Raw genomic sequence first — 27,923 nt, 5'->3', positions numbered from 1 at the left:
CCTTCACAAAGTCTTCACAAATACTGAGTTTCATATAAAAACAAATTAAAGACTCTCACAAGTGTTTCACTAGTATAGCATGCAGTTTAGTGCAACATGGTTTTATGTACAGCCTGTATATACAGTCTTGTCAATCAAGGCAAGTTCAACCTTAAGGATTCTGCACATTCAGTGTGCTTCTACCTCAAGAATGTCAGTCACATGTTTGAGATATGTCATAACCCCTTTCCTAATGGCTTTTGAAGTGCAGATGAGTAGAAGCAAAAATGGTATATGAGCTGTTGAATGTGCAAAAAGAGGTCAGCTCTCCTGACAGGGAACCCTAATTTAGTAGAGATGGCACTGATAAGAAACCAGGTATCACTGTAGCCAGTATCATCAGAACTAAATATTAGAGGGAAAAAAATAATGAATTCAGTCAAATACTGTAAAAATCTAGCCTGAAATGGCACACACTCACAGTGTGTGATGTTTTGTTGTTAGATGTGCATTTCTTCCTGTGGGGTAACAGAATGTTTGAGTAGTTCAGGCACGGTAGCTCATCTTGAGTGAAGTGCTTCAGTTTAAAACAGCTCATTTTAAAGCATAGCAGAGTTTAAAGAAAAAAATATTGCATCAAGATCGGTATTGGCAACGGTCAATACTTAAGGTTTCAATATCAATATCGGAAATGAAAAAGTGTTATTGTCCCATCTCTACACTTTAGCCACCTCTTCACCGCGTCCCATAATTTAAGTACATTTTATTAACAAAGAATGAGCCACATCACCATTGTAACTTCAGACTTAAGCAGGAGTCAGGGTGACCTTCTCAATCCACTTTAAGAACCTGCTGACACGAGTGTATACCCCAGGATAGCTGGGGTCACCACAGCCATGACCCCAGGAAATGATCCCGGTTAATGTCCAGCGTCCACCCTGGCCCTGGCACACCAGTGGGCCCCCACTGTCTCCCTGGCAACTGTCCACACGACGATGGTTTGACAGGCTGCCAGCACACAACATGCGGCCAGTGAAGCGGCTGCCGTAGCGTTTCTTACACTTCCAGGAAGGCAGCAATGGAAGCCATGCCTGCAGTAGGGTCCGAGAGTACTCTGAGTCTGGAAGAAATGCAAAGAGTTTACGGTGTGTGATACGCTGAGCTGTCATAGCACGTACCTACAATCAGGGTTCATTTTATCAGCTGTACCTACCATATGGATGGACTTTGTACATGTGTTATTACTGACTGTAGCCCTGTTGCTATGCAGAATTTCTCAGCCACCCTCAACCTGCTATAAGTATATCAGGCACAGCAGTGTTGCTGGATTTTTAAACACCTCAGTGTCACTGCTGGGTCCACCACACAAACTGTCCAGCTAACAACGGTTCTGTGATCAGAAACCAACCACTAAAATGAAGGGCTACAGGATGAGTAACAAAGGTTATGCATGGAAAAAGATGAACTACAGTCTCTAACTACATTTCTGCAAGGTCTACCTACAAGGTTACAGTTTCCAGTAAAGTGGTCAGTAACAGTACAGAGTTTTAAAAACCCCAGTAATGCTACTGTGCCTTACAGACTTAGCGGTATTGTGGCGCCTTGATGGAAGTGGTAGAGGGCGTATGACAAACCGTACAGCCAGGGATGGGCTTCAGTGACTACTTCTATACCCACAACGTGCACTTGATGAAATGTCTAATAAAAACATATATGATACAAGATTTAGCTTCTGTCAAACTCACTTTCACACTTTCAAAGTATGTAAAGATGAAAACACGTATATTTGAACATAAACATTTCAAAGACAAAATATGTAATGTTTTACCATATCAACTTCAATGTTTTTTGTAAACATACTGTAGGCTCACTCCGAAATCGATGCCTGCAACACGTTTCAAAAAAGTTGGGATGGGGCAAATTAAGACTATGAACATCTTGAAGTAATACTTCTCTGCGTAAAGTCTGTGTAAAACACCACTAACTTCTCTGTTTAAACTCATATGAAATGGACTGATGTGCAGTTGAAATGTGCATTGTGATCAAACAAGTCAACCTTTCAGATTGTTTATAGAAGTAATGGACGTTGTGTTCCCAAAGAAGAAAAGGACCACTGTTACACTGTCACCAGTGTAAAGTTCAAAAACCAGGGTCTGTCATGGCATGGAATACAATTAGTAGGTAATTTGCACATCTGTGAAAGCACCATTAACACTAAACACAACATGAGCAACATCATGAGAACATTCTGCCTTCTAAATGACATCTTTTTCCATGCCTATTTTGACATGATAAGCCATATATTCGGCATGTGTTATAACATCATGGGTGTGTAATCAGAGTGTGGGTGCTGGTCTTCCTGCAGTCCAGACCTGTCTCTCACTGAAAATATGCAAAATATATTAATGAAACACCTGTGAGGTTGAACAGCTGAAGACTTAACAAGAATGGCAAGAAAATATTTTTTACTTCAGTCCCCAAATGTTTATTAAGTGTTTTGAAATGAAAAAGTGCTGAACATCACTGGTAAACCTGCTCCCATCGTAACTTTTCAGAACATGTTGCAGGCATCACATTTGGCAGATGCTGTTTACCTGTAACTCCCCAGCCAGTGATGACACAAGCAGCAGGTCTCTTGGCCCTCCTGTTACTCTGAGCAGGAAGACAGGCAGCATTGGTGTGAGGGTTGAAGGACACACACTTCCCCTCAGTGCCCTTCAGCCTCAGCAAGGCGATATCATATTCCCAGCCCTGGCTCTGGTACTTTTTGTGGATGACGATGCGCTCAGGCGAAAGCGTGCGCTCAAAGTCGTCCCTTTCCTCCGTGTGGTAGTCTCCCAACCGCAGAACGTAACGTGAGGGATCACTGCCAAACCTGAGACAGAGAGAGATGTAAAGGGAGAATGTGTTGGTGTAGCTCCCATTCACAGATGTCAGGGAAATCAAAATTAATTTAATTTATAGGAATTGCCTTTCATTGTACAAATTCCTGTTCCCGACCCTGGTGATGGAGTACTCTGCACATTTCCTGCTCTAAAACACCCACTTCAATTCAGAAAGTGCTTGCTGAATGCCTGATCAGTTGGATCAGGTGTGTTAGAGCAGGGAATACACAGGACAAGGATTCTCCAGGGGCGTTTTTTTTGGAAAAACTGTTGCAGATAGACTAAATAAGGTCGGGATATTTCCACACACAACCACTAGATGTCACTCTCTCACCTCTTAAAGCAATGAGCAGCAGTGACAACCCAGCAGGAGTTGATGAGAGTAGCTCCACACAGCGGATGGTTCCTCTTGGACTGAGACCTTAGCCACAGAGAGACCTGCCACGGCCAGTCCCCTCTACACAGCAAGCACACATGCTTTTGAAGCATTCAGACTGATCGTGAGTAATTCTTAAATGCATTTCTTTCACAAGTTGCAGACACTACGAGCTCTGATTGGATGACACCATTCATCTGAGCAGTCATTGATCTATATTCACATTTTTGCTGCAGATTTCTGTAATCCAATTTACACACCATGCACTAATAAAGAAGGCAGTAAATCCCATCGTGTCAAGTAGTCAAGCTGATTGATTTGCTAGAAGGAAAAAACAGGCTTGGACCTTCTCCACTTCCCCACATGGAAGGATTGTGGCTCTGCTAGTCAGGTGATATTGTTTTCTGGAACTCAAGGTCACAAAAGCCCTTCATGTTTTGCACAGTATTTTCTTTGCTGAAACTTTAATGATAACTTCAAAGATAAAATCAAAGTGATCAATATGACTTTGTATTAATATTTTAATGAATATGAATATGACTTTTTGTCGGCCTTGAAGGCAAAAAAAACAATGTATGTACATGAAAAATCGTCAAAATTGTCATCATGCATCCCGTAATATTTGTACAATTATACTACAATACTGATGTGGCCAGGTTCATTAACACTACTTTCAAACTGAAAATACTTCTATATATTCTTGCACAGAAGGGGTCAGTTACCTTAGTGACTTGTCACCACCAATGATCCTCCTCCTGCGGCGCTGTGTGTTGGCCCTAAGGCCACATGATTGCTTTGCCATTGCACTGTCGTCTGCTGGCTGTGAGACGTAATCGCAGATGACCCCTGCATCCTCACTGTGTCTGCAGTCATGTGTGCCTGGCCCATCAGCTGGACACTCACCCAGGGATGACTCTGTGCCCACACACCTCACATTGTCCAGGTGGATTGGTCCCTGGCCCTCTCCAAAATAGGCCATGGAGCGTGCCTTAGACACTCCACTGACAGAGAGAAACAGTGGAACAATGATTAAAGAACTTGGGTCCTGCAGCAGATTCTGCACCTCATATCAACAATTTGATAGGCTGATGCTTAGCTCATTTGCATAAAGTCTGTTTCATGTAAATGATCCAAACAAATAAAAAAACACATAGTATTTATCGCAATGTCACAGTTTCCATATGCGTCCCTGCTTTCTCCTGCATTGTGAATGAGGATCAGCTACTCACATAAAGCCCAGCTGCCTGCAGACCACTCCAGCATTGATGTCATTCCAGCCATCATCACACACACTGCCCCACTGGCCGTTAAGGAAGACTTCTACTCTGCCTTCTTTACGACTCTCTCCAGACACTAGCCGCACCAGAGGGCCTGCAAATATAGCAGAAGAAATATGCAGCGCATGGCATGAGATTGTCATCTGTCATTTGTAAAGTAGAAATAAAAAGCCACACGTGTTACCTGAGACCGGAGGAACTGCAGGAATGTCATTGGTGTCGACCGCTCTCTCACAGCGTACACCCACATCCTCACTGTGAGAGCAGTCATGACGCCCCCACTCTGCATGCTCACACTCCAGCAGGGAGCTCTCACCCCCCTCACACGTCACTTCATCCAGTAGGATCAGCCCTGTGCCCTCTCCATACGCACCATCTGGAGCAACCTCAGCTCGCCCTCTACTGGAAAAGCAACCGCATTATTACTTTTCTTGTCTTAACCGAGAGCACAAGCTGGGTATTATTACAGCCCCATTTCCAATGAAGTTGGGACGTTGTGTAAAACATCAATAAAAACAGAATACAATGATTTGCAAATCCTTTTCAACCTATATTCAATTGAATACACTACAAAGACAAGATATTTAATGTTCAAATGGATAAAATTTATCATTTTTGCAAATATTTTCACTCATTTTGAATGTAATGCCTGCAACATGTTCCAAAGAAGTTGGGACAGGCGCAACAAAAGACTGGGAAAGTTGAGGAATGCTCAAAAAACACCTGTTTGGAACATTCCACAGGTGAACAGGTTAATTGGAAACAGGTCATGATTGGGTATAATGGGAAAGGACAGGGCGAGGTTCACCACTTTGTGAACAACTACGTGAGCAAATAGTCCATCAGTTTAAGAACAACGTTTCTCAATGTGCAGTTGCAAGGAATTTAGGGGTTTCATCATCTACAGTCCATAATATCAAAGTTTGAAACTGAGAAATGTTATTGTTTTTGAAAAATATAAGCCCATTTTAAGTTGGGATGGGGATACGTTTATCACTGTGTTGCATTAGCTGTTCTTTTAAGATTAAGATTAAGATTAAGTGATCCTTATTAGTCCCACAACGGGGAGATTTCACCTCTGCATTTAACCCATCTGTGAAGTGAAACACCACATACACACTAGTGAGCACTCACACACTAGGGGGCAGTGAGCAGCACTCTGTGTTGTTAGACTGAGAACTGGGAACTGAGGAGACCAGCTGTGGTTTTGAAAGTGAAATGTTTCCCCCTTCTTACTTGATATAGGATTTCAGCTGCTCAACAGTTTGGGTCTCGTTTTTTTTTTTTCTTTTTCATAATGCACCAAATGTTTTCAGTGGGAGACAGGTTTGGACTGCAGTCAGACCAGTTTAGCACCTGGACACTTTTACTGTAAAGCCATGCTGTTGTAATATATGCAGAATATGGTTTGACGTTGTCTTGTTGAAATGAACAAGGGCTTCCCTGAAAAGGCATCATCTGGATGGCAGCATGTGTTGCCAAAACCTGTATATATAACTTAGCCTTCACATATGCAAGTCACCCATGCCATGTGGACTAATGCACCCCCATAGTAGCTGGCTTTTGAACTGTGTGCTGAAAGCCAGATGATCTTTAGCCTGGAGGATGCAGTGTTCATTTTTTCCATAAAGAATTAAAGATTTTGATTCATCGGACTGCGGGACACATTTCCACTTCACCTCAGTCAATTTTAAATGAGCTTGGGCCCAGAGAAGGCAGCAGTGTTTCTGGATCCTGTTTGCATATGGTTTCTTCTTTCCATGGTAGAGTTTAACTTGCGTTTGTTATGCAGCAACGAACTGTTTTCACAGACAGTGGGTTTCAGAAGTGCTTTCAGAGGGTTTTCAGAGCCCATGCAGTGATTTCCACCACACAATTATTAAATGTAATGCCACCTGAGAGCCTGAAGATCATGGCCAGCCAATATTGGTTTTTGGCCTTCTCATACAGAGATTCCTCCAGATTCTCTGAATCTTTTGATAACATTATGTACTATACTGTGGACCAAGTTCCTTGCCAATTTTACGTTGATAAACATTATTATTTCATTGTTGCATTATTTGGCCATAGTCTTTCACAGAGTGATGAACTCCTCCCCATCTTCTGAAAGCCTCTCTGGGATTCTCTTTTCTTCATGTTGTTAACCTGTTGCCAATTAACTACCAGGTGTTTTTTAGCATTACACAATTTTACCAGTCTTTTGTTGCCATGTCCCAACGTTTTTGAGATGTGCTTTTAGGAATAAAGTCAAAATAAGCAAATATTTCTTACAATAGCAATAACATTTCTCAACATTTAATATAGGGTTTAAATGATTTGCACATGACTGCATTCTGCTTTTATTTACATTTTGTACAGCACCCCAACATTTTTGTAAAAGGGGTTGTATTTAGTTAAGACCCTTAAGGCTTATTCGATAATTATTAATTATGAACTAATGAATTATTTCATAACTAGTACAAAACTAACATTTGACATATGTAGTTCTGAGAGTGAGGAATCGAAGTGTAGGCAGAGTTACAGGCATTTAAATTTTAAGAGAGTTCATTCCTATTGCTAACATGTTCTCACATAAAAGTCTGGTTTCTTTGCTTAAGACATGTACTGTCAGCTTGTTTAGACTTAATTAGTTACAGGAGAAAAAAAATTGGCCATGTCTTAAAACAAAATACAAGTATCTCCAAAATGGTAACTTACCAGGAAAGGGCAAAACTTTCTTTACTTTTAAAATGAATGCAAAGGGTTTTAATTCCAAAGAAACAGAGCATTTATGCTGGTCTATTAACCATTAAGTTTTTAAGATACCTGTTTTTGTTAATAGATAAACTTAAAAGCACATGTGATAAATAAAGTTCCCTCGAATGATGACATACAGGTACTAAAAATGTGAAGTGTAAAATTAGGTAATTTGGCCTACCAGACTCTTCTAAAGACATACATTAGTTGAATCAGATGAGGTTGGTGACTACTGCTTTAGACTTAGTCTTAGTCTTCTGACTGAAGCAAGCCAAGAGACTTCATGCCCACCTGAATCCAAGTTGCCGACACACCACTTGGGCATGGCGTTCGGTCCAGTTGTCATCACACACTGTGCCCCACTCCCCAGAGTGATACACTTCCAGGCGTCCCTCCCACGGTCCATCTGCTCCCACCAGACGCAGCACACCATCTACACACACAGTTTAACCCCTAGACTTTATTATTGTGCTCCTTATTCAGATGCATAAATAAAGGTGCTTTTCCTAATCTAACACACTCCTGACATGACTTGGGTATTCAGAAAATGGGTCCTCTGTCTGAAGTTTTTTTGAGTCAAATATTGTGGTCAAATATTAATCACAAATGACAAAATCTCATATATCCAAAATGATACTGTATCTTTCCCACAGAAAGCAAAAAAAAATAAAAATCCAATGTAAATTAATGCAACAAGATTCTTTTTTTTTATTTTGTGTAAAATTCATGTGTAACTTTGGACCATATATTTTGGCTCATTTTTCATGACATTTTCATATAATGTAAACAATAGCTGGCATTTTTTAATCATAAAAAATTACAAAATGGTTTTATCGATTGACACTCAGCACATATCTGAGATATACTTGTGCTGCTCACCTGTGTATGGGTTGCAGGACACACCAGCGTCCTCCATGTGGTCACAGTTGTGCTGGCCCCAGGGCATATGAGGACACTCCTCCAGTGAAAGCTCATTTCCTGTGCACTGTACCCTGTTCAGCAAGATGGGCCCAGAGCCCTGGCCAAAATGAGACCACATCCATGCTTTCGGCACACCCCTGAACGCACCATTACACACACACACACACACACACACACACACACACACACACACACACACACACACACACACACAGATACAGACTTAACTCCCAACACAGTGCACAATCAATAAAATCTAAAATACAATGAAGCAATGAACTAAAACCTATAAACAATGTTTGTGAAGGAGAAGACTGGAGACGACAGAACTGAATTGTGCTTGTTTTGCATTATGTTTTTGCTCTTATCTCTGAGTGCTCTGACGGTGAGCGAGACCAAAGGGCAGGAGAATGAATGTCTCTCTCTCTCTTCCTCCCTCTATCTGCATGCTCATTTAACATAACACACACTCAAACCCATCGATTATTCATGCACTCCTCCACTTCATCTATATTAATAAGGTTCACTCAGCATAAGTGTGTGTGCTCTTGTTCTGATCTCCCCTGTAATATATCCCATAACTGTTCATTTCTTTTATCAAAATTATTCACCCCTTAGACTTCACGGTCCTCCATATCCTTATTATTCACTTGTTATTTAGTGATTACATGGACAAAAGTGTAAAATGATTGTCTTATTATTAAGGTATAGGAATGAGAAATGGAAGTCAGAGCTTCTCATAGGATCTGTGATGGATAAAGGTTTACTCAAAATTTAATATAAAACTTAAATGCTATATTTAAATGATAAAAATGTCATAAATAGTACTCTGTAAAATCAGAAATCGCCCTTCAGTTATATAATTCCTAGTCAAAACTATCATCATAAACATTTTAACTATTTAAGCTATCCATTTATCTGAGATGATTAGATATAAGATAATTGACTTGGATAAGGAAGGGGAGAATTCCAAAAGTTTAAAAAGTTCTGAAAAGATAAGGAGAAATCGGAACTCCCAAAAAAAAGTCAGCATCAGAAAAAAATGAACCTAAAATGAACCTAAAAAAAAGGAGAAAATGAAGCTCAACACTTGCTTCAGATGAGAAAAAAAATCCATAGGCGTTTATGTCCATCCTTCCACTGTGAGAAGACTCAATGCTATGAGTCTGAAAGAATGTGTAGCTGTCAATAAGCCGTTACTGTGAAAAAGAAATTTACATCCCGAAAAAGTAGTGGCTGGTGCTGATGCAGAGTCCAGACCTCAATATCACTTAATGCGTTTGGTACTACTTGGATCCTGAGAAGCAGAAAATGCAACCAACTTCTAAGACTGAACTTTGGAGGTGTTTCCCAAAGTTTCCCAAAAAGAATGGAAGTCATGACAAAGGCATAGGGTGGATATAGTTTGTTGAGGTGTCTGTGTGCTGTTTTTGTTGTGTACTGTTTTTGAATATATATTTTATATTACATATATACTTTTTTCCTGACACTGAAAAATGAATAAATTAATGACTGTTTTAATTTGAGATTAAATAAATGAATGTTAGCCTATGTCTTTTGTATAGTACAGTATATGCCGGTGACAGTGATGGTTCACAAAGTTTTAGGTGTATGCACTAAATTTAATTACTGGGCGCATAGTCGAACAGCTGATCAGTTTGTGTTGAAAAGCTAATTAAAGCTGACAAAAGTGATATGTTATTATTAATGCAATTCCATTTCCAAAAAAGGACGCTGTGCAGAATGTGAATAAAAATAGAATGCAATGATATGCAAATCATGTAAATCATATTTTTAAAGGAAAATACTACAAAGACAACACATCAAATGTGGAAAACGAGAAATTTTATTGTTTTTGTGAAAAATATATACCAATTTTGAATTTAATGCCAACAACATGTTCCAACAAAGTTGGGACGGTGGGCTTGTTTACCACTGTGTTTCATCACCTCTTCTTTTTAGCAAGACTTTGTAAGTGTGTGGGAACTGAGGAGACACTGCTGCAGTTTTGTAAGTGAAATGTTTTCCCGTTCTTACTTGATATAGGATTTCAGCTGCTCAACAGTTCGGGGTCTAATTGGTGGTATTTTACATTTAATAATGCGCCAAATGTTTACAGTAGGTTACAGTTTTGGACTGCCGGCAGGTCAGTTTAGCACCCAGAGTCTTTTCCTAGATAGGTAGGTAGGTTGGTAGACAGACAGACAGACAGAGAGACAGACAGACAGACAGACAGACAGACAGACAGACAGACAGATAGATAGATAGATAGATAGATAGATACTTTATTGATCCTGAAGGAAATGTAGCAGCCAATTTTCAGCGGAGAGCGCGTATGCAGTCCCCCACTACCAGAAATTATGCAGTCGAGATTCCTGCATTTGGGGAATTCACAAGAGTCAGCACCACCCAAGTTCAATGGCAGAGCCTTGCCTTGGGTGAACCACCTTTGTGGTCATGCTATCGCCCCTGCCAGGTAAGTACTACAGAGCCTGTTTATATATGGCTTCTGGTTTGCATTTTCGAGTTTTAATAAGCATTTGTGGATGCACTGATGAACTGTGTTCACAGACAATGGTTTTCAGAATTGTTCCTGAGCCCATGCAGTGATTTATACTACAGAATCATGTCTGTTTTTAATGCAGTGTCACCTGAGGGCGCAAAGATCACAGCCAGCAAATACCATTTTTACTTCTGAAAGACTCAGCCTTTCTGGGATGCTCATTTTATACCCAATCATGTTAATGACCAGTTGTATTCAGACAGCATTACACAACTTTACCAGCCTTTTGTTGCCCCTGTCTCAACATTTTTGGAATGTGTTGTTGGCATTAAATTCTAAATGTGCATACATTTTTCAAAAAACAATAAAATTTCTTTTAACATTTGGTATGTTGTCTTTATATTATTTTCAAATCATTCCACAAATCATTGCATTTTGTTTTTATTTACATTTTGCACAGCATCCCAACTTTTTTGGAAATGGGGTTGTACTTCTAAATTCACGCATGTAAAAGTAATGCCTCTTACCCAAGACCCAGCTGTCTACAGACTACCTCTGCATCAATATCATCCCACTGGTCATCACAGATAGTGCCCCATTTGCCCTTATGATACACCTCCACTCGCCCCTCAAATTCTTCCAAACCTCCCACCAGCCTCAAGGGGGTGCCATTGCCTAAAAGAGAGAGCGGGAAAGCAGTCTTATCAACAAAGATCATAGGAGTATGCAATTTACTTAATTGAAATGTAAACACAGGTACGGTGCATTAGTATAGACCAGTGCTGCCTGAAGTGTGGTCTGCAGGCCAAGGCTGGCCCATGTTTGATTTGGCCAGCCAGAAAGTTACCCTAGCTTCACTCCTTCACCCAATGAGAGGGCAAATATATTGCTACACTATACAATTTATTAAATATTTTTTTAAGTACTCAAAAATTACAGTGTTATAACTTAATGTTATAACACATTTTTAAAAACTCAATTGGAAACCTATCCACCTGCTTTATAACACATTTTTAAAAACTCAATTGGAAACCTATCCACCTGCTTTATTTGTATAGTGTTTTGTCTCTTTTGCCCTTTGCCCTTTGGTCTGCAACAAACATTGCACTTTGACATGACAAAAAGTTTGGGCACTCCTTGTACAGAGTCTGATTCTTTTGAAGCATGCTTTCTAAGTAGTAGATATCTATGCAGACTATACAGCATCAATACACATGCCAGAACACACTACCCCACTCTATAACATGTGCTATATCGAGTCCTCCAAACAGTGTTGTATGTTTGCATGTTGGGGTGAAAATGATAACTCTTTGGAAGGGCCTCAGACTTCTCTGGTTTCGCTACGCCATCTAATGTTCCTGTGAAACATTCATAGCCCACTCTAAATATACCTGCCTGTGTTCTATTTGCCCCTCTCTTTTCCTCTACAAACACATGACATGTGTGCTTACACAGTGTTTCTGCCACTAGACCTCTCTGAAGTCCTCTGATCAGAGTGGCTAGACTGAAAAAGTCATAATGTGTGTGTGGATGTAATATTGCAACTGAGCATGTCAAAGCTGACACACTTTAATCCTTAACATACCAACAAGAGCCAAAAAAATACAGTATAAAGTATATTTCCAAAAGTATTCACTCACCCATCCAAATAATTGAATTCAGGTGTTCCAATCACGTTTATGGCCACAGGTGTATAAAACCAAGTACCTAGGCCTGCAGACTGCTTCTACAAACATTAGTGAAAGAATGGGTCGCTCTCAGGAGCTCAGTGAATTCCAGCGTGGTACCAAGATAGGATGCCATCTGTGCAACAAGTCTAGTCGTGAAATTTCCTCACTACTAAATATGAGTTTCCAAGGCCAAGCAGCTGCATCCAAGCCTTACATCACCAAGTGCAATGTAAAGTGTCGAAAGCAGTGATGCAAAGGACAATTTGGACAATTTCATTCTCCCAACTTTGTGGGAACAGTTTGGGGATGAATTAGAGCGGAGACTGCGAGCCAGGCCTTCTCGTCTCGTATCTGACCTCACCAATCTGCTTCTGGAAGAATGATCAAAAATTCTTTCTTTTGGAAAGCCTTCCCAGAAGAGTTGAAGCTATTATAGCTGCAAAGGTGTGGGCCGACACCATATCAATCCCCATGGATTAAGAATGGGATGTCGATCAAGTTCATATGCATGTGAAGGCAGATGAGCGAATACTTTTGGAAATATAGTGTCCCCATGACTACAGTTCGCATAGTCTTAAAAAGTACCATTTTAAATTCTTTTCCTATTGTGTAATTATGCACTACTCTTGCCATTCTTACTGAAATATTATATTTAGAGGTTGTAAATGTGCATTATTAAAAAAAATCAATATATAGAAAGCTGTCTCACCTTCAGGTGCTGCACATACCACTCCAGCTTCATTTCCATGGTTACAATCACCGGAGACAAACTTCCTGTTTCTGCATTCTACCAACGAGTTTTCATTGCCACAGCAGCCGAGGCGTTCGTAATGGAAGAGTCCAGAACCAGGTCCAAAGTAGGAGTGCTGGAGGGCAGTGCCGATTTCTCTGTACAACAACGGACATGCTATTAGACATAATTTCCACCTCTGAACTGTCATGGAATCCTTGTCTTGGTTTCAGTTCCTCATGTGGCTTAAGCTATGGCTCTGCTTGCTCATTATCTTTGTCATTAGGCTCACCTGTGTCTTGTTAGCTTGTATATACAGTACTCAGTGTTTAACAATTCCAGCAGCGCTGCTTTGCCTGACTCTTATCAGCACAACATTGACTAACATACCACTACCCTGTGAGTGCCATTGTTAAGAGAATGCTTTCTCCTCATTCTAACTGTTTTTTGGATTTCTGTGTTATGTATACACTATATTGCCAAAAGTATTCGCTCGTCTGCCTTCACACACATAGGAAATTGAGAAACATCCCATTCTTAATCCATAGGGCTTAATATGATGTCAGCCCACTATTTGCACCTATATCAGCTTCAACTCTTCTGGGAAGGCTTTCCACAAGGTTTAGTAGTGTGCTTATAGGAATTTTTGACCGTTCTTCCAGAAGCGCATTTGTGAGGTCAGACACATATTGGACGAAAAGGTCTGGCTCGCAGTCTCCACTCTAATTCATCCCAAAAGTTTTCTGTCGGGTTGAGGTCAGGACTCTGTGCAGGTCAGTCAATTTCTTCCACGCCAAACTCACTCATCCGTGTCTTTATGGACCTTGCTTTGTGCACTAGTGCTCAGTGATGTTGGAAAAGGAAGGGGCACAAACGTCGTTCCCACAAAATTGGGAGCATGAAATTGTCCAAAATCTCTTGGTACTGAAGCATTAAGAGTTCCTTTTACTGAAACTAAGGGGCTGAGCCCAACTCCTGAAAAACAACCCCACACCATAATCCCCCCTCCACCCAACTTTACACTTGGCACAATGCAGTCAGACAAGTACTGTTCTCCTGGCAACCGCCAAACCCAGACTCGTCCATCAGATTGCCAGATGGAAAAGCGTGATTCATCCAGAGAACACGTCTCCACTGCTCTAGAGTCCAGTGGCGGCGCTTTACACCACTGCATTCAACGTTTTGCATTGTGCTTGGTGATGTCAGGCTTGGATGCAGCTGCTTGGCCATGGAAACCCATTGCATGAAGCTCTCTACGCTGTTTATGAGCTCATCTGAAGGCCACATGAAGTTTTGAGGTCTTGACTCTGCAGAAAATTGGCGACCTCTGCGCACTATGTACCTCAGCATCCGCTGACCCTGCTCTGTCATTTTACGTGGCCTACCACTTTGTTGCTGAGTTGCTGTCACTCTAAATCAATTCCACTTTGTTATAATACCACTGACAGTTGACTGCGGAATATTTAGTAATGAGGAAATTTCACGACTTGACTTGTTGCACAGGAGGTATCCGATCCCGGTACCACGCTGGAATTTACTGAGCTCCTGAGAGCGACCCATTCTTTCACTAATGTTTGTAGAAGCTGTCTGCATGCCTAGGTGCTTGGTTTTATACACCTGTTGTGAGGCTTCTGTACAGAACAGGTAGGCGCAGGTAAAACTTAGCAAAATATTTATTACAAAAAGGGCTAGGCAAAAACACGGAAGTCGAACCAGCGGAGGTCAACCCCAAACAGAGCAGACATAAACAAAAGGGCAAAGCTAAGGCGAAGTCGAAAACGGGAAGCAAGCTCAAATACCGACAGGAGAAATCAAACAATACAGGGGCAATAGAAGAGACAAAAAACTGGGCATACACAAAGTAGCAAAACAGATATAGAAGGCTTAGTAAGCACATGCGGACACAATACTTTGCAAAGTGTAGTAGAGTAACTGAGCTAAAAACAGGTGGTTAATGGGATACAGCTGTCTGTAATCAGAACTCTGGTGATCTGAAGCAGAGATGACTAGTGGAGCAGTGTGGTGTGATTGTCACATGACTCTCAGAGGGATCCTGGGATTTGGAGTTCTCAACGGTTCTTGTAGTGTACTGGAGGGATGTGTGACACCTGTGACCACGGAAGTGATTGGAACACCTAAATTCAATGATTTGGATGGGTGAGTGAATACCTTTGGAAATATAGTGTATCTTGGATTGCCCTATATGCCTGACTCCTGTTATGGACAGAGCGCTATGAGATCATGAAGAAATACCCCAATAATAAAGACAAATCACTCTTACATGCCGTCTCATGTCTCTCCTTGTAACACAAGCGTAGTACAGAACATACTGTAATGCATGTTAATTAACATTATCACATTAATGCAGGATAATATAAAATTACTTTAGATTGTTGGTTTCTGTTGGTCCATTCATCATGTAATATTCACACAATGTAAAGGGCTGTTGGTGTTTCAAAACATTGTAAAAGAACACACAGACAAAGGCCCAGAACTGAATGTAAAATGTCCTACCCCAGCCCAAGTTGCCGGCAGATGACACTCGCATCTCGGTCAGTCAGGTGTGTGTCACACACTGCACCCCACCGACCATTCAGATAAACTTCCAGTCGACCGCTCTTGTTGGATGGGCCTCCCATAAGCCTGGCTGCACCTGGATAAAGTAATTTAAACTTAAATATATTGGTGATTCAAAAAGCAGCTAGTATTTCTCTGATGACAGCCAGACAAAAACAAGAGATACAGACAGAAAAATCAACTCTGTCATTACCTGCATAATTGCATAGCAGAGTGTGTTTTATTTGCAGCTTAGAGCTATACAGCATATAGTACCTTAAGCTTGGCAAGTAAACAAAGATGCTGCTTATGCACAAGTGTATACACATGCATACACATCCTTACTCTTCAATTGTGAAAAATATTACTACTCTGAGAGGGAAAGGTAGACAGAGGCAGACAGGGATAATCACAGCAAACACAGAAGAGGCAAACAGTTTTCAACACCAGCACAGCCCTGAGCATCACATACAGGAAGGCGATGACAGATTAGCACAAAGACAGGCAAACTGCTAATGGACACTCCGTCCCAAAGGAGGCCAGAGGCACATAACACATAGGCGTACACTCACTGACAAAAGCCAGACAGATGGACTGAATCAAAGGGAGAGTCACTGCATGGTAACAGGCCAGATTGTATACAATAAAAGGAGAGGACAGACAGAGTCCTTGACCAGCAGACAGAGAGTAAAATGCTCTGTCATTCACAGACACACACAAACCACAGCCACTCTGGAACTAAATTAACATGCATTAGTCTGCCTGGTTAAGATGGAAAAAAGCAAAAAGAAAAAAAGCCATTCCAGAATAACAGGTTACATACTATAAATTAAATCGGGTCAATATTAAATTTGAAAGACTGATGCTTGGGGCTGAGGTTATACTGGGTTTGATGGTTGAGGTTAGACTGGATATAATGGCTGAGGAAGACTGGGTATGACAACTGAGGTTACACTGGGTTTGATAGCTGAAGTTAGTCTTGGATTGGAAGCTGAGGTTAAACTGGGATTAACATCTTAAATTAGACTGACTTTGAAGGCTAAGGGTTTCATAGCTTAAGCTAGATTAGGCTTGATGTCTGATTTTGACAACTGGTTAAGGTTAGATGGGCATTGATGACTAAAGTTAGACTGGGTTTGATGGCTGAGGATAGACTGGCTTTGATGGTTGAGGTTGGTTGAGGTTAGACTGGCTTTGATGGCTGAGGTTAGACTGTGTTTGATAGCTGATATTAGACTAGGTTTGATGACTAAAGTTAGACTGGCTTTGCTGGCTGAGGTTAGACGGGGTTTTGTTTTTTTATTTAAAATAAAAAGTCCAAATACAATCTATAAAAGCCTGTGAAACATCAAACCAGAAGCCCTCACCTTGGTGGCAGTCGCAGTAGGCCCAGCCGATAGCTCCAGAGCGTTGTCTAAAGAAGCACCATGGGTTCACCTCGCGGTCAGGGTTCCTACAGTAGCTGTGATGGCCCAGCCCTCTGTTTGGGTACTGCAGCATATAGTCTGGGAATTCAGTCCATTTCAGACAGGGAAAGCCTGATTCTGTCTGTGACACAGAGCCATTGTAATAACCGAGCTCTGTGAAGCCCTCAGAGCAGGACAGAGGGCCTAAGGAAACAAAAAAGTACAGATAGGTTCACTTGAATCACAAGTTTTAGAAAGAGGCACAATAGGACTATTACATACACTGTGATGAATGTTGACTGTCTAATTATAAATAATTTCACTAGTTGAATACAAAGATCAATTGATGAAAGCCAGGCCTGTCACTGGACTAGAGGTGTGGTATGGGGAGGTCTTATTAGTTTTTTGTTTCTCTGGCTGTTTCTCTTGCAGGTCAGGATCTTGTGCTGCTCAGTTATACTAATGACTGCAGTGCTGCGGCAAAGGGTGTTTAGAGCATCTGCTCTGTTGAGTCCCACAACAGAAGTGTCACCCGAACACTGATTGCACAGCTCCTGGGTTTACTTCTGTCATAGCTTAGAGTGAGTTATTACAGTGTATATGTGAATGAGACTGCAACACAAAAAAAGAAATGCCAATACAAAATTTTCACAAAGACTGTCAAGAAACAAGCAATTATTCATATAAAACATACATTGTAAGAAGCTTTCTTTATCATTTGTATCCAAACTGCATAAATGTGGAATTTAGAGTTAAAGTGTGTTTTCATAAGTCTATGACGCTGTAGCAAGAGCAGCTAATTATTCTGGCTTTAGGTAATTCCTATGTGAAGGAGCATTCTCTCGTAAAGCTAATGTGGAGCAGGCAGCCAGGAGCAGTAATGACGACAATCCTCATCCTTAAGCCACGCTTTGGACCAACACTGCATAATACAGCATTTGGATCCTATCAGCTGCATTCCTGAAAGCAATCTCAGGTTTTTATTGGGGAAACAAAGTGGCTGTGTACTCCATGTGCACATCTGAAGTTTATGACTCCTCTACAAACCCAAGTGGCAAGAAGGTAGCAGGCCCTGCAGCAAGGTTAAGGAAAGCAGGAGACCTTCAGTAAAATGACCATTCTGTCTTTGGAAGACAGAAGCAGAGCTTTTTAAAAGCTAACGGGTAATGTAGCTGAACTGATATAATGTGTGGATGACTGCCAGTGGCTATGCTTTCCACATGGACCAGCTGTTTAATGAGCATGCGTAAAGGGCCAGGACTGAACTTCAATAGGCTGAAAAAAGTAATGCATTCAACTTATTTTACTTTTTTTTTTTATTTGAATGCTTTTAAAGGCATTAAACGCTTCAGATGTCTGGTTCCTATCACCAACACTGTGAACAATTCTGACTCTGTAGGCTTTTCTAGAACAAAATATTTCATATCAAACCACTACATTTACATGTTAACTATTTAGTTATCCAGATTTTTTTAATTGATGGAATTCCTCTTTAACAAAGAAATAACAATACACACAAAAAAGACATAGATACCAGAGGGATGAAGGAAAAATGAGAGCTTAGTTGCAGATAAACATTCGCAGTTTTATCTTGGCAAACCTGAGCACCATGTATGATTTTCTTGTGATCTCTACTAAAACTCTAGAGGAAACACATGTGAGGTTATAGGGCTCTTTTTCTCAACAGAAATATCAGAGCGCAAGAGACTTGGGTAAAAGTTTCCTTTGTCTTTCCATCTGGTTTCACTGTTGTCTAGAAGAAACTACAGTCATTAAGTGAATCTCTTTGTTTACTGCATTATAAACAGTAGGGTCCAGAAGTCTGAGACCACTAGTGAGACTTGCTTTTATTTTTGCATTCTTTTCTAATTTAATACAAAATATTTCATAACAAATTAAATTATCAGTATAACATATGAGGGATAGGTAGAATCTTTAAATGTTTACTTAAATTTGGATTCCTTAGTATTTGGTATGATCCTTTTACTTTAACAACAGTGTGCACTCGAGCTGGCATGGACTTCATACGTTTGTGCAAAAGCCTCTGATGAGCAGATCAAATCTACTTGAGAGTTGTCTGAACGCGAGCTTCAGTGGAAGGAATAGGACAAAAAAACACTGACCTTCTTGTACAATGGCCTTAACATGGCCAATTTCACAATTTCACTTAAATTTGAATCGTGCCAGAAATAGTGCAGAATCTTCAATATATCGTCTTCATTTAACTTATCATAACTTTTTCTTGTTTTACTTTTTCAAAACTCTTGAACTTTCTGTTTTTTTTATTTCCAGATTTTCATTGTGCTCTCAGACTTACCCACTGTACTTGTGTGTAGATGTAGATTAAAGGTAAGTTACCTTTTACCTTCTCCTACAAAGCCATTCTTTTGGAGATTTTGGGACAAAGATGTCTTAGGACAGCGATAATATGTTACTCATGTAGAAATGATGTGTATATTTGCATGAAGTACATTTAGTTCATTACATTTTTCAATGCAATCATGTAGAAGTGCTACTTCTGCTGTGTTTTACTATGTTTTGGAGCTGAGCTGATTCTGAGCAAGAGCCCTGGCTATCCATAGCTCACGTAACCTGAAGCAGTTACATCCGTAGTCAGTATTAACTTTCATTATTCCTGACTGCCAGAAGTGGGAGTGGATGGTGAGTGCCAACCGAGGTCATCAGTAATCGACACACACACGCGCCTCTCGGCCAACACTGGCAGAAGAAAACACGGAAGCGAAGCAGGATCAATCAGAGGACAGAATGCACTAACCTCTTTCTAACTGCCAAGGCCAGGTGCTAAACCCTGGGGGAGTTACAGTGTGTGTGTGTGTGTGTGTGTGAGTTTGGGCAGGGGTGGGGGGTAATGAGCTTTTGAAATCGTTCTCCTCTCTGAGTATTACAGACTATGAAGCTTTTAAGGTAACGTGAGAGCAATTTTCGCACGTTTGAGCATGTGCTTGCAAATCTGCACCCATCCAACACTGACTCCAGCTTTGCCTGTGCCTGCTGAGCTTGCCTTTGACACAGGCTTAGCAAGCTAAGGTGGGAAAAAGTGTGTCAGAGCTACTGTAAAGTCATCTTCCACAGGTTCCAAACATTATTCTACATTATTCTGCCTACATGTAAAGCCAGTTGCTCTGCCAGCAGAAAGTTAACAGCAGTAAGCCATGACTACATTACATAACTCCTCACCTTGAATCAACCACAATTGGCACACACACACACACACACACACACACACACACACATATATATATATATATATATCTTGACTATATGTATGTACATGCTTGAGTTAAAGTTGAGAATTTAAGGAATACCAAGCTTTTGTCAAGCGAATCCCTATCTCTTTAAAGGTTAAATTGAGCATCTAATAGTAAGTTAACAGAACAATAATCACTGTGTTCCATTCTGTTAATGGATTATAATAATCTCTAAATTTTAAGGCAGCCCAATTTTAAAGCACCATTTTAATTTTTTTTAAAGGGTAGGGTCAATTACCACACCCACAGGCTTCTTTATTAATGTGTTTTGAGTCACTGGTTTTTCTGTTCTTTTTCCTGGTACAGGGAAACAAGGTGAAATTATTGTTGATGGTAATTACAGAAGAGGCAGATAGAGATTGGGTTAAAAATTGCTGCAGCATTGTTTTAAAGGGCCCATGTCCTACATTTTTATTCTATTATATTTTTTCCCTGAAGTTTTATTTACAAAAAACAATTCTAAGTCATTTTTACATGACCATTTTCCAACCTCTCTTCATCCTTTAGAATTAAACAGGTTGTTTTTGTGAAAGGCGCTTTTAAGACTGGTGTATGTAAATGAGCTATGTTCTGATTGGCTGGCCTGTAATGTGCCTGGTTCAAAAAGAAATCAAATTTTAAACATTCTTAGCGACTTCAGTGTGAGTAGGTGGGACTGAACAGGTGGATATCTCTATATGTGTGCAGTGAATTCAATACCGGCTGTTTTTCAGGCTTAGTTTCCATATATGAACTTTATAGACACAGCAGTGAACCGTATGCTTTGAAGCTTGAACAATGTTTACAAACTACATCAAACTCACCTCACTTCACTCAGTTGTCCATGATTTGAGCCCTTTAAACTAAATCTTTAGTTCACATTTATGACTAGTCTTCAAGCCAAACTCCCAAATAGAGCAGATTAGCCAAAACTTTAAGCATAAAGGAGACATTTTACAGGTTCTTCTTGACGATCCTCCACCACAACTCACCAACTGCACCACAGACCAATTTCACTTCCAACAGAATTCTATAATACATGCAAAGTACAACCATAAGCCACCTCTAATCTCTACCATTTCTGCTTCAAGGGACTGTAATTCCCACTGTGACCACTGTGATTTAGTAAACATTTAAATTGATCACCAAAATGTGCAATGATCAGGTCTTCAGAAGGCTTTGGATGTGAATTATTACCCTCTTTACCTTTATACATACATATACATATATATATATATATATATATATATATATATATATATATATATATATATATATATATATATATATATATATATATATATATATATATATATATATATGTATATATACACTGCTCAAAAAATAAAGGGAACACTCCTAGATCTGAATGAATGAAATATTCTCATTGAATACTTTGTTCTGTACAAAGTTGAATGTGCTGACAACAAAATCACACAAAAATCATCAATGGAAATCAAATTTATTAACCAATGGAGGCCTGGATTTGGAGTCACACAAAAAATTAAAGTGGAAAAACACACGACAGGCTGATCCAACTCTGATGTAATGTTCTTAAAACAAGTCAAAATGAGGCTCAGTATTGTGTGTGGCCTCCACGTGCCTGTATGACCTCCCTACAATGCCTGGGCTTGCTCCTGATGAGGTGGTGGATGGTCTCCTGAGGGATCTCCTCCCAGACCTGGACTAAACCATCCGCCAACTCCTGGACAGTCTGAGGTGCAACGTGGCGTTGGTGGATGGAGTGAGACATGATGTGTGCTCAATCGGATTCAGGTCTGGGGAACGGGCGGGCCAGTCCATAGCTTCAATGCCTTCATCTTGCAGGAACTGCGGACACACTCCAGCCACATGAGGTCTAGCATTATCCTGCATTAGGAGGAACCCAGAGCCAACCACACCAGCATATGGTCTCACAAGGGGTCTGAGAATCTCATCTCGGTACCTAATGGCAGTCAGGCTACCTCTGGCGAGCACATGGAGGTCTGTGCGGCCCTCCAAAGAAATGCCACCCCACACTATTACTGACCCACTGCCAAACCGGTCATGCTGAAGGATGTTGCAGACAGCAGATCACTCTCCACGGCATCTCCAGACTCTGGCACGTCTGTCACATGTGCTCAGTGTGAACTTGCTTTCATCTGTGAAGAGCACAGGGCGCCAGTGGCGAATTTGCCAATCCTGGTGTTCTCTGGCAAATGCCAAGCGTCCTGCATGGTGTTGGGCTGTGAGCACAACCCCCATCTGTGGATGTCGGGCCCTCATACCATCCTCATGGAGTCGGTTTCTAACCATTTATGCAGACACATGCACATTTGTGGCCTGCTGGAGGTCATTTTGCAGGGCTCTGGCAGTGCTCCTCCTGTTCCTCATTGCACAAAGGCGGAGGTAGAGATCCTGCTGCTGGGTTGTTGCCCTCCTACGGCCTCCTCCACGTCTCCTGGTGTACTGGCCTGTCTCCTGGTAGCACCTCCAGCCTCTGGACACTAAGCTGACAGACACAGCAAACCTTCTTGCCACAGCTCGCATTGATGTGCCATCCTGGATGAGCTGCACTACCTGAGCCACTTGTGTGGGTTGTAGAGTCCGTCTCCTGCTACCACGAGTGTGAAAGCACCACCAACATTCAAAGTGACCAAAACATCAGCCAGAAAGCAGAAAGGTACTGAGAAGTGGTCTGTGGTCCCCACCTGCAGAACCACTCCTTTATTGAGTGTGTCTTGCTGACTGCCAATAATTTCCACCTGTTGTCTGTTCCATTTCACAACAGCTGTGAAATTGATTGTCAATCAGTGTTGCTTCCTAAGTGGACAGTTTGATTTCACAGAAGTTTGATTTACTTGGAGTTATATTGTGTTGTTTAAGTGTTCCCTTTATTTTTTTGAGCAGTGTATATACAGTGGGTTGCAAAAGTATTCATACCCCTTGAACTTTTCCATATTTTGTCACATTACAACCACAAACATAAATATATTTCACTGGAATTTAATGTGAAAGACCAACACAAAGTGGTATACAATTGTGAAGTGGAAAGAAAATCATACATGAATCAAAACATTTTTTACAAATAAAAAACTAATAAGTGCGACGTGCAAAAGTATTCAGCCCCCTTTTCCCTGAGTGCAACCAATTGCATTCAGAAGTTGCCTGATGACTGCTAATGACTCAAAAGGGTCCACCTGTGTGTAATCTAATCTCAGTACAAATACAGCTGCTCCGTGACGGCCTCAGATGTTGGTTAAGAGAATATTGGGGAGCAAACAGCATCATGAAGTCCAAAGAACACACCAGACAGGTTAGGAATATGGTTTTGGAGAAGTTTAAAGCAGGCTTAGGTTATAAAAAGATTTCCCAAGCTTTGAACATCTCACGGAGCACTGTTCAATCCATCATCCGGAAATGGAAAGAGTATGGCACCACAGTAAACCTGCCAAGACAAGGCCGTCCACCTAAACTTACAGGCCGAACAAGGAGATCACTGATCAGAGAGGCAGCCAAGACGCCCATGGTGACTCTGGATGAAATGCAGAGAGCCACAGCTCAGGTGGGGGAAACTGTCCACAGGACAACAATTAGTCGTGCACTACACAAATGTGGTCTTTATGGAAGAGTGGCAAGGAGAAAGCCATTGTTAAAAGAAAACCATAAGAAGTCCCATTTGCAGTTTGCCAGAAGCCATGTTGAGGACACAGCAAACATGTGGAAGAAGGTGCTTTGGTCAGACGAGACCAAAATAGAAGTTTTTGGCCACAATGCAAAACGTTATGCGTGGCGGAGAAATAACACTGCACATCACTCTGAAAACACCATCCCCACTGTCAAATATGGTGGTGGCAGCATCATGCTCTGGGGGTGCTTCTCTTCAGCAGGGACCGGGAAGTTGGTCAAAGTTGATGGGAAGATGGATGGAGCCAAATACAGGGCAATCTTGGAAGAAAACCTGTTGGAGTCAGCAAAAGATTTGAGACTGGGGCGGAGGTTCACCTTCCAGCAGGACAACGACCCTAAACATAAAGCCAGAGCTACAATGGAGTGGTTTAAAAAAAAGAATATTCATGTGTTAGAATGGCCCAGTCAGAGTCCAGACCTAAACCCAATTGAGAATTTGTGGCAAGATCTCAAAACTGCTGTTCACAAACGCTCTCCATCCAATCTGACTGAGCTTGAGCTGTTTTGCAAGGAGGAATGGGCAAGAATTTCAGTCACTAGATGTGCAAAGCTGGTGGAGACATACCCTAAAAGACTTGCAGCTGTAATTGCAGCAAAAGGTAGCTCCACAAAGTATTGACTGAGGGGGGCTGAATACTTTTGCACGTCGCACTTATTAGTTTTTTATTTGTAAAAAATGTTTTGATTCATGTATAATTTTCTTTCCACTTCACAATTGTATACCACTTTGTGTTGGTCTTTCACATTAAATTCCAGTGAAATATATTTATGTTTGTGGTTGTAATGTGACAAAATATGGAAAAGTTCAAGGGGTATGAATACTTTTGCAACCCACTGTATATATATATAGTTTGTCTAGCTGACCTTGGAGATATTAGTAAATATGTTGTAATATAAGGACCATAGCTTGCAATTTTTCAAAATGTGCAGGTGTGTCTGAAATACTTTGTATAGTCGGTTTTGTCCCAGATTAAAACTTCGTTAATCCACAAGCTTTTCTTGCACGTTATACCAAAGTCATACCAAAGCTTGGGTTCCATGCTGTAATTCAGACCCTTCACAGCCTATAGCAACATGAAGCAATTTGCTGAAGCAGTATCCAGGCAAGATTCCAATCATAATTTTCAGGGCATTACAATAATAGACTCTGATAAAGAGCATGGCCTCACTGGACCGCAGCCACTGTAGAAGGCTTATGTGTCAAGGACATAAACGATAAGAATAAAGAGTAAGAAAACCTCTCGTCTCTGAACTGGAAACTTTATAGGAGGAAGTTGTCTTGATGAGATTTCATTCTCAAATCATTTTGAACCCCTTTTATGGGCTCATTCATCATGAAATGTCCACACAACGTAAAGGGTGCCTGGTGTTTTGAAATATTGCAAAAACATTAAAGAACTTTTGGTATGAAGCTGACAATTTAGAAAAAGAAGCCAGTGAGTATCAGAAGATAAATAAAATGAGTCTGCAGACAGAGCAGTTCTGAGGAATCCTGTGCTGTCTGAGCAATGAGTGGAGGGTGTGGAGAGGCTGGGAATGCTGGTGAGAAGATCAGCATCCAGTCCTAAAGAAGCAAACTGAGAAACCTGCTGAGGCATGCAGTGAAAGGAAGTGTTAAAGGTCATATGATACAAATACATCATGAAGAGAAATGAAAAATTGGTGCCATTTTCAGCCCTGTTGCTGCCAACACTCAGCCCATGAATGACACATTTGCTTAATCCCATTCCCTCCCTCCCTCCCTCCCTCGCTCTCTCTCTCTCTCTCTCTCTCTCTCTCTCTCACTTATATGTGTTTATGTTTAGGTCATATTACAAGCACAGTTGAGCATTGTGTTTCCCACTCAAGTGTCTCTTTAGTTTGCTGCAGGGAACAGTCAGCTAGAATATCTTTGTGTTGGCAGCTTCCTTTGCAGTTGTTTTATTCTAACTGCAAGTGAGGGGATGGTGGTTTTGGCACTGGATGAGATGCATTTGACAACAGAAACAACATTTTCTGCAATCACTTTTGGCACAGTGCACTCAGAATCAGAATCAGAATACTTTTTTGATCCCAGAGGGAAACTGCAGTCCACGTCTCATTTGCTGCGATGTTATAAGTATACATAAAAGTTTGCAACAGCATGGGAGAGTTATTTAAAAGACACTCAAACGTGTTGCAAAAACTTGTGCACTTTCAGAGACATCAGTGGATGGGCGGATTTCAGTGTCAGCACAATAAGACCAAAATGTCAAAGTGCACTGCACTGTAAACTTTTACTGACAAAGTCATGCCGCTCAGGCTTTACAAGCAATGCGTAATGGAAAGATGCAAATACCTGGACTCTGTAGAGAATTCAAGTGGCCATCTTGCTGTGTGTCCTTTGAAGATAAAGAAAAAGTCAGAAGTTAGCTTCATCAGTCTTTTGTCTTCTGACTTTTTCAAAAGATTCGCCACAGCAAGCCACAAAAAGACTGTGTCTGTCTGTCATCAAATACCATGTGTACCATGCCTGACAGCACTTGAGTTTACCATAAATGCAAAGATAACAGCTCAGCTGTTAGAACTAAGATTAAAGCGAAAACTCTAGCAGCTCAGTGTAAGTTATGGTGTAGGCTATTTAAGTGAGGTGTGATTCAGTCAGCATCGCAGTGGAAGAACCATTAACTATTTTTGTTAGGTATGTCTCCTTTAAAGCTGGCTTATACTGCTTTATTCTAATACAAATGCTCCAGCAGGAATGCTTTAAAATAATTTGAAGGATGCACTGAATTCATGACCCAGACAATTCAGTTTGTGAAATGACTCAGCAAAATGCAGTGTGACACACCACAATTGCCTCCACTGACATTACTGTTACTATTGTCGTTGTATTGTAATGATAATAATAATAATAATAATGACATTAACACATTAACTTACACTCCTGTAAATATGTCACTGTAAATTATCATGTTAATTTAAAACAATGACAATAAGATGCATTTCATCATACATTACAAAAAATATATATTAACCATAACAACATTTTTTTGGATTATCAATTATTTTCTTTTTTGTTTTATTTTGTTCAGTATTTTACACTAAAAAGTCAAACTGTGCTTTATTTACGTTTTAGTGACCCTTGTATTTTGAATACAGGGCATCATACATCCCTAGACAATGCTTATATGACTTTTACTGAAAATGTCAAATATACTGTTATTGGGTGCAAGGACCCTTTTGACATCCCTGTAGGCTACACAGTGAGTTATATGACAGCGGTATTTATACAGGGAAATATAATGGCAAAATTAATTTGTCTAAAAGGAGAAAAGCACTAATTTCCTTTAATCCATTTCTTTCTTTCTATGTATAAATGTTAAGCGTGTGAACCAGATGTTCTGTGGACATGGAGCAGAACTACCTCCACGGACCCTTTATTCCTCACATCCCTACAGTTCACTCACTTTCATTAGATTTTCTCTCCATGTCTAATTTCACACAAAGCAGCTGATTTAGCCTACAATACACCATATTTAAACTTAGTCTGAACCTGTCTGCCCAGTTCCATGCGGTGTGCGCTCATGTTCTCCGGTGACCCATCACTGGCGCCCTCCTGCAGTCAAATACGTGGCTTTATTTTTCCTGTTTAACCTCTTGAACTTGGTCAGCAGCGACAAAACACACGTGGTACTTACGTCTCCCAGAACATGAAGCAAAAACCAGCACAGAGAAAGCACCGCGGAGATTCCTCCGGCGGTCCGGGTGGCCATCCTGTCAGTGGCCGCGCTGAGAGCTCTCCTTCATGGCTCCGCTATACATACAGCCCGCTGAGCTCCAGAGCTAGGAGATCCTCTCAACTCCACAACCCGGCTCCAGCACTTCCATTCAGCCCCACTGGAAACGTACTGGACACGAAGAGAAAGAGAGGGGGGAGAGGGGGGGGAGAGAGAGAGAGAGAGAGAGAGAGAGAGAGAGAGAGACGGAGAGAGAGAGAGAGAGAAAG

The 27,923-nt window shown here is 40.9% G+C and overlaps 1 protein-coding gene and 1 non-coding gene across 3 annotated transcripts; both read right to left on the bottom strand.

Moving 5' to 3' along the window:
• Positions 1-64: 64 nt before the first annotated feature.
• Positions 65-27,923, bottom strand: si:ch211-51a6.2 (neurotrypsin). Of its 2 annotated transcripts, none has more exons than XM_017715813.2 (14): positions 27,616-27,923; positions 26,274-26,316; positions 17,001-17,243; positions 15,592-15,730; positions 13,057-13,235; positions 11,205-11,352; positions 8,133-8,311; positions 7,545-7,686; positions 4,702-4,916; positions 4,470-4,611; positions 3,963-4,241; positions 3,199-3,321; positions 2,574-2,854; positions 65-1,099 (listed from the first exon to the last, which is right to left on the bottom strand). In XM_017715813.2, the coding sequence occupies exons 1-14, from the start codon at positions 27,688-27,690 to the stop codon at positions 786-788; spliced, it is 2,502 nt and encodes an 833-aa protein (XP_017571302.2). In that variant the 5' UTR covers positions 27,691-27,923; the 3' UTR covers positions 65-785. The 2 variants fall into 2 exon arrangements, with proteins under 2 accessions (XP_017571302.2, XP_017571301.2); XM_017715812.2 differs by having other exon boundaries at positions 4,702-4,919; positions 27,616-27,922.
• Positions 10,495-10,658, bottom strand: LOC119263523. The gene has a single exon (XR_005130331.1). It is a non-coding gene; the product is annotated as a U1 spliceosomal RNA (small nuclear RNA).

This window comes from Pygocentrus nattereri, chromosome 5 (genome assembly GCF_015220715.1).
Source record: "Pygocentrus nattereri isolate fPygNat1 chromosome 5, fPygNat1.pri, whole genome shotgun sequence".
NCBI classification, from domain to species: Eukaryota; Metazoa; Chordata; class Actinopteri; order Characiformes; family Serrasalmidae; genus Pygocentrus; species Pygocentrus nattereri.
The sequence above is the reverse complement of the archived record's forward strand: the minus strand, read 5'-3'. Positions and strand labels throughout refer to the sequence as shown.

Excerpts from the sequence above, each read along its gene's own strand:
- si:ch211-51a6.2 (XM_017715812.2), bottom strand. The coding sequence starts at position 27,690 with ATGGCCACCCGGACCGCCGGAGGAATCTCCGCGGTGCTTTCTCTGTGC. Across the intron at positions 4,612-4,701 it reads TGCAGTTCCTCCGGTCTCAG|GCCCTCTGGTGCGGCTAGTG; the intron begins GTAACACGTGTG and ends CTATATTTGCAG. Across the intron at positions 3,322-3,962 it reads GGTGGTGACAAGTCACTAAG|AGGGGACTGGCCGTGGCAGG; the intron begins GTAACTGACCCC and ends CTTGCTGTGTAG.